At 42.9% G+C, this 13,713-nt stretch overlaps 1 protein-coding gene across 1 annotated transcript in view; it reads right to left on the reverse strand.

Moving 5' to 3' along the window:
* Positions 1-495: 495 nt before the first annotated feature.
* SCML4 (Scm polycomb group protein like 4) overlaps positions 496-13,713 on the reverse strand; it is a 53,856-nt gene continuing 40,638 nt past the window's right edge. Inside the window, exons 6-7 of the mRNA XM_026119896.2 lie at positions 6,419-6,564; positions 496-1,760 (exon numbers count right to left, since the gene is read on the reverse strand). Of these exons, the coding sequence (XP_025975681.2) occupies positions 1,635-1,760; positions 6,419-6,564 (272 nt within the window). The 3' untranslated portion in view covers positions 496-1,634. The remainder of the gene's footprint in view (positions 1,761-6,418; positions 6,565-13,713) is intronic.

Below are 13,713 nucleotides of genomic sequence, written 5' to 3' on the forward strand. Positions count from 1 at the left end.
GTGGTTACTCATATTCTTAAGTGTTTTCATGATTGGTTCTTGAACTGATGTCTTTTTGTAGGAGTTTTATTCTAGCAACGTACATCAAATTGAATGTTATTCCATGAGGTATTTTTGGTAATATTCTCTTCTCCACAGACAGAGTCAGATGGTATGGTGCCTTGCATATTATCAGGACTCCATTTCCCAGTTCAGTCAAGGCTTGCTCTAAAATAATCTACATGACTTATAAACACTTGCTACCACTCCTTGCCACCCACTAAGGGTTTAAACTGAATAACTGGGTGTGCCCCTTCATAATGCTTATTTCTGAAAGATGAAAATGAAGGTATACCCCCCCCCTCCACAAGTTACCTCCTTGGCCTAAGACCTGCCATTCTCCTGGCCTGGCTATGTGGAATATCAATGAGCACATTTTGGCTTTGCGTAAGAGGCAAAAGGATATTATTTTTTAATCCACTTGAGACTTAAAGCCTGGTGCTTCACCCTCTGCTGCAGCTCAGCCAGGGAACAAACCCGGAGCATCCATCTGCCCTGGACCTGACCGCTGTTGCAAACGTACAATGTGCCTGGTAGTGCCAGCTCCTTGCGGGGGATGCTTCTGCCCCAGTCTCTTGCTTTTTAAAAACACGAACAAAAAACAAAACCAGAAATTCCATTTTTTTCTTAAAGACCGCCCCAAGCTATATGGCAGAGCAAAATGGCTCAAGGAAGGACTCCAGCACCTGGGAACACCAGCCACGGTGGGAGCTGCCAACTCCTCTTCAGCTTAACGGGAAACATCCTGTCAGAGACGCTTTCTGCTTTTGGGCTTATCTTGAATTAGTTATCTGTAAACAGTGATGGGCTCATCCGGATGGGAGCCTGCGATTCTTTAGTAGTATTAGAGATGTGCCAGATGTGAGAATCATGATGGCCAAAGCTCCTCAGCCAGAAAGCACCGTGTCCTCAGAGCTCCAGCCTGAAGTCTGTTAGGGCTGCTCCCTCTAGTGGGAAGAAGAGTACTTTGGCTTGCAGAAAACCTTTTCTTTCCTCCATTTTCTTTTTTTTTTTCTAATTTTACTTTCTTTTTTTCTTTTTTTTTTCTTTTTTTTTAAACTAAAGAATTCAAGTTTTCCAGATAGTGCAAGACATGGGGTAGTTCCCACGAGACAAGAGCTGACCAAAGTCCGGACTTTTTCCAGGCCCTGTGCATCAGTGGTGGTGTCGGCATTGCACTGTCGCCACAACCCTGCTGATGCAGGCCAGCAGTTGTTCCTCAGAGACGGATGGATGGCAAGTGAGGGACTTTTCGAACATCTTCCAGCAGTCCTCACTATATGCCATAGCTGCATTCGTTTCTGACTTCCCACTTCTGATTACAAAAATAGGACTTACTATAATCATAATAATATTAATGATACAAAATAATTATTGTAATTATATACTTTTTGGCAAATTGTTAACACAAAGCAGCCCGAAAGACCTCATTGGATTAAAAAAAGGTGAAGATGCACAAATGTTAAAAAAGACAAAGTCTCTGTTAAAAAAGAGGGAAAAACGATCTGCAAATGAAGGCATGTATGTAAGGCAACATGTTACCTTTAGTTTGTTGTCTGGATTTAGGTCAGATTATGCTGTTGTTCAAGAACTTGTTAGAACTTGGCTTGCTTGAGTTTATCAATGTGGTAACAAAGTTTCAATGCTGGTCCCAGTTTCAACCCCAGGTATTTCATGATCATGTCACTTTTCAGCAGCAACAAAGCATTGCCATCAATCTCCTGGTTTCAAAAGAGAGAAAGAGAATCAAAATGTGTTAACCCCAGCCGCAACCAGTGCCACGAAAGCCAGAGAGCGGAGCTGTGTCCTGATGCATTAAACAAGGTGAATCAGATACTGCCTTTCTTTTAGACTAGAGCTGGCTGAAATGTCATGCATTTTGAACTTTCATTAAAAAGGTAGGGAAAAAGAAAAATATAAAGGAGGTTTTAATCAAAATTATTTTTTATTTTTCAAGCAATCATAGAGTTTGACTGTTTTCAATTATTCTGCAATAAAAACATGTATTTTTAAACATCTGGGTTGCTGTAAGCCCAATTCTAATTTTGAGAAGAGCAATTTGACCTTGAGAGAAAGAAGGAGAAAGATCTGAAGAGCGAGAGAGAGATGTGGCCTTATGAACCACTAATAATGGACTGCCAAATCTCCATTCCAGCTTTGTCACTAACTGTCTGCATGTTTCATGTATTCCCAATTCACCTCTGTCAAGTAATACATATCTTTGTTTTTGTTCTTAAATTGAAGATAACAGCTACTTACATATTTCGTTGGATTTATTAGTAAAATTTATTCAAATTTAATTTAACCGCCATCTAAGTGGCAGAAATTGCCATCAAATTCAGTTTTTTTATCCCAGACCTGTTAGCTTGAAAACCTTTTTGAAATTACAGGGTTGCTGTTCTGAGCGCAGAATAGCATTCGTTTGCAGGGAAATGAACCTTTTCTTTCACCCACTCTCATACGATTAGAAAGCACACAAGCTTTCAGAGACATTGTCCTTCCTTGGATCCCAAACTTGTCTGTTTTTTCTGACTGTATCAGTGGATCTGCTAAAAAATACTGCCTCTCCCCACAGTCCTCACTTACATTCTTGGACCATCAGAGCTAGTGCTGTATGCGCATGTGTGTATACACACACACACATATACCCACACAACAATGTATTATATATTGTATTCTATGTTTCTGATGGTCAGATCTTTCCCCTGTGATCCACTGCCTACTAATTAAGCAATACCATGGATCCTAATTTGCCCTGATCATCATTATTCCATTCAGTAGGTGATTTAGCTGATGGTCACTTTCTGATTAACTCAATCAATTGATGCTCTTCATTCTGCAACCCCCACTCCATCCATAAAAGAAACTCTCTTTCCCCCTCTGTCTCCTTCCTATCTTTTCAAGAAAGCTGAGGGAAAGGAATAGTAAGTGTTACATATAATTAATATTTGTATAAGAATGGAAAACAAACTCCTGGAACCATGATGCTATAGGGTAAAACCACTGTCAAGGGTCTGGTGCAAATGCAACTGTTTCTAAATGTTGAGTTCAGCATTTTATTATTTCCTTTGTTAGTACTTTGAGGGGTCAAAATTAAACTCCATGACAGGAGTATGCCAGAGGGAGCATTCATATCCAATTAGGTGTCCCACATTAGCTGTGTCCCTGTGCAGCTTGCTGGCTTGACTTCTCTACAGCCCTTTAAAAACATTTTTTTTAAAAAAGGATTCTACAGGCCCACAAGTCTGCAATAGTCCTATCAGAAGATCTTGAACCAGATCTGGAACTGGTGAAATTCAGTGCCATCAGTGCCAGCAGGCCCTAAGCAAACCCTATGCAATGGGACAAGAATTGCAGCCAGCTGTGGATGTCTCCCAGGATCAGGCTTTTAATGAGTAAGATGAAAGATCCTTATAGGAATTTAAGCACCTAATTTCGAGTGAAATCAAAAACTTGAGGATCTGTACAGCAAACAGGAATAAAACCCCCTCTTTTCCACTCTGCAGTCTCATGAATAGGTACTAAGCTCCTGATCAGGCCACCACCTGCAACAGAAGTGCAGCAAGTGGTCACCTAAGGGGACAATGCTAAAACACTTGATATGAAGAAGATCTAGGAAAAGATGCATACTCATGTCTAGCATGGGCAGAGGCAGTTTGTTATTTGAATAAGTGGGATTAATTACGTTAAACTCAAAGGTTTTCCTCTCCTTCATACATGCATTTGCCAATCACTGGCCATAATTAAACTGTCAGACCATAACATTGCTTTGATCCCTTCCAGCTTGAATTTTCTACCTTCTAATTCTCCTTGCAACTCTTTCTCCTCCTGTTTTCCTTACCCAGTCTTTCAATCATCACTTTCTTTTTCCTGAGAAAAGGTCTTGCCCTAGTGGTGCTATGAGGTCTCTGCCAGGCTGATGGTTCCTTTGTGAAAGTCTAAAAGACCTATCAAGTATGGATTAGGCTTTCCTTGGCCCACGCCCCTGCTGAGGGAATAAGGAAACAGCAGGGGGGAGGTAGTGGGCGGTTTCACGGTCTTTGTGGACTCTCAGGAGCTACCTGTGAGAGCTCCTTGGGTGTCGTGGCAAGAAGGAAAGCGTCTGCTCCTGGTGAGAAGAGCAGAGCAAGAACCACAGTGATCCTGTAGTGCATGTTGCAGCTATGGCCTGTGCAGACTACAGCTTTCTACTGCACATTGGGAGACGCTGCTCAGAGACTACAGTCAACACCCAAATTCTAGTAGCCTTTGTTTAATATAATGACATGAAAGAGTACTGTCCTCCTCCAGTATCCCTGTCCCTTTTCTTCCTCGTGGTCCCACCACCCTCTCCCTCCCAGTGTCATAGCTCAGATTAGCTGATGGCCAAAGCAACAATTTCGGGTGATAGCTGGACCTGGTCAATGACAGTAAGTGCTTCTAAGTAAATTATGCACCTGCTTCGTGAAAAGATTGAACATACAGGAAGATATGGCTAAGGTTAATGGACTAATCACTTGTCTCTCACCCCTGGGGTCTCCATGCTAATCCAGATGAGATTTGAAGGCTGAAAAATTGCAGGGATATATATAACTCGGAGGCATAATTGAATTGAGTTGTGTGGTAATTTTACCCAAGTTCTCAGACCTACTGCATATTTTACAAGGAAACCAATGATAAGTAGAACCAGTAGGTGCTGGGTGTTTCACAAAGGATGACAGGGACAGTCTTTAGTGGCAATTTAGCTTGGTCTCTTTGGTCACAGATCATCTGCAGTATTGTGGCATGCTTCAGTGCAACTGGCCCAGTAATCACATAGAGTGTGTCACAGCCCTGGTGCCATATAAAAAGCATGCTGTGCTGTCCTCTGTTAGAAATGCAAACCACACAAACATGGTACTTTTGTGCTGTGTGTATCTTACAACTTTACCTGTGAACTCTTCTTTGGGAGGCATCTGCAAGCCTTGAAGACGACGATAGTTCTCTCTCCCTCACATGCAGATTGTCTCCTGATGCACAGGCTCTCCTGACAGTCTTATGCCAAAGCAAGTTTCTTTAAATCTCCAGATGCTCAGTTGTCTGCCTGGTGTCCTCATGGCCAACTTACGCCACATTTTCATAAGCAACTTACAAGGCAGATCTGACTTATCCGCAGTAGGCAGGGAAAGTAGGTTAGCACCTGACCCATAACCACAGGTTTGGTCCTGGCATACTCGTGCCTTCTTTTCTCACCCTACTGAACTGCCTGCAAAATGGCAAATGGCCTTGAAACCTATGTAGGGTTTCAAACAGACTTGAAACCTATGTAGGTAGACATCAAGACTTGTGTTCATGAGCATATCTTAAAGTCCCTCTGTCCCTGCTCTTCAGCCACACCCGCTCCTCGTCTCTGGAAACCCTACATGGCTGTGTAGCTGGGTGTCCTCAGTTGTCTCCCTAGGCTTTTGTCTGCAGCTTCACCTGCCCACCAGTCTATGCTGGCCGAGAGGGCAAGGAGTGGGACCTGGCAATCAAACCCTCTTGCTTGCTTTACAACCTGAAATGCTGATTGGGGTCAGAACTGGGGAGCTCTTTTCATTTAGAGCAAAGTCCAGACACTTACATCTGAAGGTATGACCTCCAGGTGAACACAGGTGAATCATTTTTAGGGTAAAATCCGTTTTCAGAGTCAGACTGAATTGATCAAGGAGGCATGAGGGGAAGTGTGAAGATACTATTAGATGCAGCAGTGCCAACTCTATATACAGCAACAAAACAAGAAACTCCTGATCAGATGTATTTTTACAGCTTTTCCCTTTACTAACTGAAATGCTAGAGGATAATATCATTTCTACTACTGGAAACTGCCTAGCGAAAGCAACTGTCATATTCTCCAGTGAGTCAGTAGGTCTGTTAAATTCAGTTATGCTGTTATATAATACCGTGAAAAAAACGAAAAGCTTGTCTCTTTTGGGTTTCTCCTGCTAAATATCCAGAGACACATAAGAAATGCTCTTTAGAGGAGAATCATGGGTGCCCTGAAAAATAACTGTCACCAAGGCAAGGCTTTTTGTGCCAATCCAACATTGAAAAATGAGCACCAGATCCTTTGTACTTTCTCTTAGGCTTGGCACAGAAACAATTTATGCTGGCATAGATAGGAACAGATAGTAAGCATTTTCTAAAGACATGATTAGGGTTTTCCTATTAAAGGATAAGTGAACCTTTCTTCACACCAAACCCCACAGTGGTGCTGAACTCCTTGCACAACCTTGTCTTGAACCTGGCTAAGCACAAACACTGCCTACTGCAGCCCAGGGCAGCTGAGGATGAGTGTGTGATGTGTGACAGCCATCTCTTGGGAGTGCATGGGTGCTTGGCATTAATTATGCAGAAACGCAAAGGGCAGCCTTCTACATACGTGTTTTCTGAAGAGCTCCACGTGGGGACCTAAAGCATGAGGGTCTGCATCCTTCACGAACCAAACCACATCATCCACAGTCCAGGTCAAAGGATTCTTGCTTGATGGCCGAGCCGTGTCTTGTCTTTCAGGTGAAGGACTTGAGGCTATCGGTATAAAAAGGCCCACAACAGCGCATTACAATGGCATGCGGTGGTTTCCTTGGTTTGTGAGTATGCAGTGGTACAGCAGCCTTACACTGCCGTGGACTTCGAATCTGCATGTGTGGGTATTGGCCTGAGATGGTGAGGCGGGCAGAGAAGGGGACTTGGCAGTTTCCTATCTAAGCACTTACCAGGAGACACGATCCCAGCTGGTGAATTGAGTTAGAAAACATGAAATCCTTAGATTCCTGCTGGGGAAGCAAAAATGTGCCAGCTGCCAGGCTCTTAAACTGAGCTGCCCCTGCTGTCTGATCTGCAAGTAATGGGGATGTTGGCTCAAGAAGACACCACCCTCCCACCTGGAGAGAAAGCACTTGGGCACTAAACAAAGGAGATCACCACTGAATGCAAAAACTAGAGGATAAAATGGGAATTTTGGAAAGAGTTTTTCTCTTAGCATTCAGATTTTCAGACTTATCTTGGAGCTTAAAGGAGCGTTTCTAGTCAATATCTGCCTAATCTGAGGCTCTCACCAAGCTGAGGGTCCCCATTGAATGCCTATTTGGAGAGCTACTAAAACATGCTAAGATGAACATTGCACGTGTGACTTTTTAATGGTATGAGCCCAGCATGATTTAAGGTCACTTCAGCTTGCTGTAGCTTTAAATCAAGGGAATAAAGGCACATTGGAATGAAAGTGCATTTATGTTTTTATTCTTAGTCTCTGCAGAATTATAAATCTCAGCCTCTATGTGTGTGCAATTCTCTCCCTCTCCCTCCACAACGCTGCTTCACTATTACAAGAACTGTATTATGCTAGGTTTCAGGAAAGCTGTTTACATTTGTTTATATCTACACAAAGCAAACTTTACATTAGCAGAAGGCAGCACACATGTATAAAATGTTATTTGCCCGGACCTACTCATCTCTCTTTGTTAAGGCACAATTTTTAATGAGAGATGCAAATGGTAAGAAACAGACACTGCAGAAGATGATAGAAAAGAAACAGAGGAGTGCAAGTTGAGGGAGATCAGAGATACCTGACCAGTTACAAAACTGGAGCCTGGAGAATCCCCAAGTAGCCAAGAGGGAAATTAGAATGGCTCAGAGCTGACCTCTCTGCGCACAGCCTGGTCTCTGCAGAAATACTGAGCTTATAAAGATAGATTAAAATATATTAGAATACCATGAAGGACTCAAAACATCATAATATATGTGAGCAAATGCACTGGGCCAGGTTTGTGACTTATGTAAATTGTCATTTCAATGACTTCAGTAGAGCTGTGCTGATTTATATTATCTGAGGATTTGACCATATATGCACAATAACTGCTTTATGTGCATATTGGTCCTTTTTTTCTTGCCACCATCCTCATCTTACAGTATAATGTAATGAGGTATATTTTGCAATTATGAAGGATGAACTCCAGTAAGCAGCAGTGCTATGAATGTGCAAATCTGGTCAATGGGTTTCATAATGGGATGTGATGTAAATATGATAATTACACTCTCATTTGCTAAGTCACTGTTCTGGATATAAAGGACAAGGAATAGCCACAGGTCCTCTTAATTAGACAGCTAGGATTGGTGTTTGTACAGAGCCACGCGACCCTGGGCGCCGCTCGCAGAATAAATGCAATACACAATGGTAAAGAGACCATCTGGAGTCTTTGGCATGCAATGACGAAGACAAAGAGTGCAAAACGCACAGGCAATCTCAGCCAACCCCTGGATCATCAGTAACATTGAGCAAGTAAGTTTGTCGGGGCAAGTGGGAGAACTGAGACTTCTCTTGGAGGTGGTGGCACAAGCACCTTGAAAGAGGGTCTTGTGGGCTGGCATGGTAACAGCAGTGTTTCTCCCCCACCAGATCTGCTGGTAGTCCGGATGCCGGCTGATGTGTGGAGATACTGCCCCTGGGCAGCTCAAACCAATGGGCAGGAAGAAAATCAGGCTTTTGCAAAACAGTGGGAAAATAGAGGAGAGGGGGAAGGGCTTGGCTGTGCCCAAAGGATTGCAGAGGCGAGTTTCTACGCTACTGCCATGATACGGTCGAGGAGATGTTGTGCCCCTGCAGAGGGTCAGGTGTTTTCTCCTGGTTTCCTGTTTAAGAGAGAGCAGTCCTTAGCCCCGTGGCTCTTGCCTGAAACACGCTGTTTCCAGAAATGCCAGGAAAGGGCAAAGGGGAGCAGAGAGCCCCCTGAGAGCCTTTACAGGTGTAGGAATATCTGCACTAAAAGGAAGCGGGGTGAGAAGAAAAGGTTGAAATGACAAGGGAATTCTATTCACTCCTTCGCAGTCTAACGATCAATAGCATAAATCTGATTTTTTAAAAGACAAAAATATAAATGACCTTTCTAAAGAGACCACATGGCTAGAACTTTTCCAGGCCCCAACAAGTTAAGATAACCCTTTCAAATCTCTATCTGAGGTATCACGTAGTGATTTAAAAACAAGAATTATGCATAGATATTAACTTTTCAAAGATTACCTAACCTTCATTTACCTATCCAGATTAAATACTGGATTCTCTGCTGCTTTTTCATGAACTAAGATGTGTTATTTTACTTGTGTGTACATGGCTATCTTTAAATTTCATTAGTAAAAATGGGATACCATCAGTTTGCAGACAAATGTCTTGAACTCGGTTCCTAGTCTGAAAACAATCTGCTTTTCCATATCTTTTAAAATGTATTTTGTTGTTTATTTTACTCTGGCTCAGTAGCTTCTTAGTTTACACATTGAAGTGGAATCTGTTTATTTACAAAAGAAAAATAAATCATTTCACATTTACACAAAGGCCTAAGTTTTATGTTTCAATAGCATCACTTTGTTAAAAGACTCCTATATTAAGCACTGAGTGTTTGGTGGCAGTGGAGCAAGTACTATACATTTTTTCTTATCTGAAGGTATTCACACTTAACCTAAGAATTAGATAAATGAGGAAGCCGCATGTCTCCCGGGTATCCTATGCCATCCTGTCATCAGAATTAATCAAGATGATAATGAATACTCAGATTACAAAGAGATGGGAGTGCTCAGGACCAATAATTATTTTTAGAGATCGTAATCTAGGTCAAATCCAATATCCTGTTTCTGACAGGTGGCAAAAAATTTGTTGAATTAATGAAAGGGGATATGGAAATCTAAGTAATCAAAGGGGAGCACTTCTCTGTCCTGCCTAAAAAGGTGCCTGAGAAAAAAGGGGGAGCAGGTTATCCTTGGGGGAGGCTTCATGGGGAGTCCTGATGCCTTGGAAATAGTGGCTGTTCCCTGTATGGGAACGGGAGCTGCGTCTGTCGGAAAGACCAGCTCAGCCCTGAAACACCACGGCCCGGTGAAGCTGACAGAGAGACGTGACTTGGCTTGGTCTGAGCTGAAGGCGCCTTGTCCCATGCAGGTTTTCCTCTGATCCCAAGCTCTAGCTTTGGAGCTGTCCTGAGAAGGAGGCTGGAAAGAGCTAAAGCCAACAGCCCAACTGATGCAGGGACATGCCAAGGAAATGCGATGCTAAAATGGAGTTAAACCTGTGAACCGAGTAAAGATAAATAACAGACTCCTTAAATATGTTCTTGGCAAACAAGCAGTCCCCAGAGGGAGCACGGTCATTGATAGCTAAGAGTGGAAAGGGAGTGACAGATGAACTTTAATATTGCTGCAGGCCTAAATGATTTCTCTGCCTCAGGGGAAGGGGGTGGGAATGAAATTTTAAATGGTTCTCTCTGATCGCACTGGGGCAGATAATAAGGAGAAGCAGATCTGCTGAGAGTAAACAAAACTAGCAGGCCCTCAGAGGCGCGGAGAATAGGAAACTTTACCAAAAAAAAAAAAAAAGATCTCTCTCTAAACAGGGACAGGAGGAAGGCTTTGTAGGAGAGACTTTCCTGAAAGGATGGGGCACAGCAAGCAGAAAAAGATGGTGTCGCTAGCAGAGAAGGCATGAGAAAATTGGGACTATGGGAGACCATAATTACAGAATAGGTACAGGCATGGCGAGATTTGCTAAGCTGCAGTCAGCAGAGAGCTCAAGGTCACGTCTGGTGTGTCCGTGATGCCTACGCAAGCTGGTGGCTGGTGGTTCCTGCAGATGCCACGCGGGGCACGGTCCCTTGGCGCGGGGGGACGGCGGTGGCTGGCGCTGCAGCCCTGCAAGCAGCCCCAAGTCTGGCTGGGGGAAATGCCGCTGTGAATCGACATGAAATAGTCACTTAGGCTTTTCTTTTTTCACCTCTCTTTTGTAGAGAGAAGAAAAAAGGCACCTCACTGAAGTCATCCAACCTTTCAGGCTGTGTATGGCCTCCAAAACGGACATTTCTGCATTTGCTGAAGCAGCAGTGCCCAGCGCTGAGCCCAGCAGTGCCATTGGGACCTCCTTGCCACTGCCTCAGGGAGGTGCTGAACCTGGCCCCTATAACATGCTCGCAGCCCTATTCTGCAAAAAGAGAAATTTCAAACCCTGCACCCCAAAATATTTTCAGGAAATAAATATATTAGAAAGTTGTAATGCCTCGTTGACAAAGGTCCTCAGGTGATAATAATTAACTGCTAATATTGGATAATGAAATCTAAGTAAAAACAACAAGCTGCAGGACAAGGTTAAGGTTATTATGTTGTGGTTAAATATGCAATTCTTCACACTTGAGAGTAAAGGGTTTGTTTGTCTATTATGTAAGCAGGGCTTGGAAAGGTTTGTGATGTCCTTGACTATTCTTTCTCTGATTTAAGAGCTTCAATTTGGCAAATGATGAGAGGAAAGTGCATGGTTATCTGTTAGCAGCCCAAACTGGCTTTCTGAAATGAGATTTTTTTTTTTTTTTTTGGTTTGGAATTTTTTAGCATAATCACAGAGAATTAGGCATTGAGCTTCCGATCGCATTAATGAGAGCTTTGAGGCTTAATCTCATCCATTCCGCTTGAAAAACATGTTCTGCTAGGCACCGCAATATGTTTTATAGTTATGATTTTTCCATGATATTTGCCCACCATGATAAATAAGGCATGCTGTTTTTCAAAAATATCCATAAATAAAGAGGATTGGCTTGAGGTTTCAGAGACAAATTCTTTCTCTTTTTAATGAGCCCTGCCCATCCCTGCCTTGTAAGTAGGCAAACTGAGAAGAACACATTTTAGCATGCACCAATTACTCATCTTTGCTTGCTTATGATTCAGCAGCATATAAATTATCTCTAGAAAGAAGACATACACATGCAGAAGCATCATAGTGAGAGCACAGATTTCTAAGACCTTTGCAGGAGAGATTTTGCAAAGACAATAATCAGACTCTCACATAGCTGCACTAAGGCAATTTCAGAAGGATGCATATTTTAAAAGTCCAGCATTGCCAGTAAAAGCAGAAGGAGCATGTTAGGTGACAAATACGATAGCTGTGAAGAAATAGGGTTTCTACATTTGAGGAGAAGCAGACAATGCTTTGTAAAAATCTGTGGTAAGACTTGCAGCATTATTGAGAAGCACTTCAGAACTGATGCTATCGCAGTCAGAAGAAGAGATGAAACCAGCCTGTTGCTACAAACAGGAGTTTCTTTAACACTAGAAATGATATCGTAATAAATCTGTGGGCACCTTGACTTCGTGGATGTCACTACGTTGCAAATCACAGCCGCCAAGAACTGCCTGGCTATAGTGGAGGACAAACCACCCTCCACGGCCTGCAGGAAACTTTCTGCTGGGGTCTCTAGAAAGCAGCTGAGGAGTTTGGAGGAAATGGAACGGATGGTAGTGGCACAGATGTGCACTAGCCATTTGTGCTTACTTGCAGTGGTGCATACTGGTAGAGCACCTGGAATACAGCAGGAGATTGCTGTTCCTCCTGCTCGAGCTCTTGATGGGAAACCCACCTCTGTATGGGTTTGCATGTGCTTTTATGTGCAGGCCCTAATGTACAGTGGACAATACCAGGACTAGTATGTTGTTAATAATTATAAATAAGCAGCATCAACAAAGTAATAACAGTTTTGGTGGTCTTGAATAACCACCAGTTCTAGAGAGCCCGTATTGTTTCCTGAGCTGGCCAAAATGTCTCAGTGGTCTGAGATGAGCTAGACTTTGCAAGTATCAAATGCGTGAGTCACCTGAAAAAATACTAAGCAGTTTTGGGGGGAGTCCTTTCACCCCCAAGTGTCTTATGTACCAGCTTGAAGCCACTTATAGCTATTTCAAAAGCACTTAAATATCACAGGTGCCTGGGCCCAAAGTAAGCTCTTCCTCTTTGCTCCCCAGCTTGCTTTCATATTTTTCAAGCCAGAGAAATACAGGAACCTGCAAAGCCTATTGTGTGGCCACTCTATGACTTTTCTGTTGGTTCAGTTCTGGAAAAAAAGACCTGCCATCTTTTAGGCTTTCACTTTGTAAAGACTGGAATTTTTGTAACAAGTCCTGATAAAAGAGATGGAGCTGTCCCCCAAAACTTAGCTTCCCACTTCGGAAATTGCTTAGTTTTCATGAGGTGTTGTCCAAGACTGTGAAACAGTGACAGTCACAATCAAAAACAAGAAGGGAATGTAATGCAGCCACGTAAGCTTAAGGAGCTCTGATTTTAAGCTTTAGTCTCTTGGACATGTATTCAAACCCCTGATAATAGGGCTTTTCTCCACCCAACACATTTTTATGCGGTGCGACTCTACCACTCTACTTTGTGGATGCTGAAAACGTGCAAAGTATTCAATAAGCCATTTGGTAATTCAGAGAAAAAAAAAATCTATTGAGGGTTACTAAATGTGAATCTACCGCTTCTGGCTCAGAAAGTCCCTGAGCCATGAACTTTTGAAGGCGGAGAGGATAGAGGGGAAGTACCGCTACCTTTGCGCTTGTCTCTTCCCTGAGCATGTGCTGTCTCGTGCAGGAGGCAGGAGGCTGGGCTAGACAGACCTTTGAATGGACCTGGGATGACCAGTCTATAAAGACATAACAGCTGATCCCAGCAAGAATGGTGAAGACTTTCAAACCAAGCGTGTAACAACGTTGTTAAATCTTGGCTGCTTGCAGCTGCCAACTAGAAAGCTTGACAAAAGGGTCCCAGTTCTCTTAGGAGGTTCTAGGGAGGCAATGGGAGAGGGGAAACGAATCTTCACGTACAGCAAGCCACTTTGCCTCACCCTAGAAGCATTAAATAAGATCTGACAGAAAGTAGCT

Source organism: Dromaius novaehollandiae, chromosome 3 (assembly GCF_036370855.1).
Source record: "Dromaius novaehollandiae isolate bDroNov1 chromosome 3, bDroNov1.hap1, whole genome shotgun sequence".
Classification (NCBI taxonomy): domain Eukaryota; kingdom Metazoa; phylum Chordata; class Aves; order Casuariiformes; family Dromaiidae; genus Dromaius; species Dromaius novaehollandiae.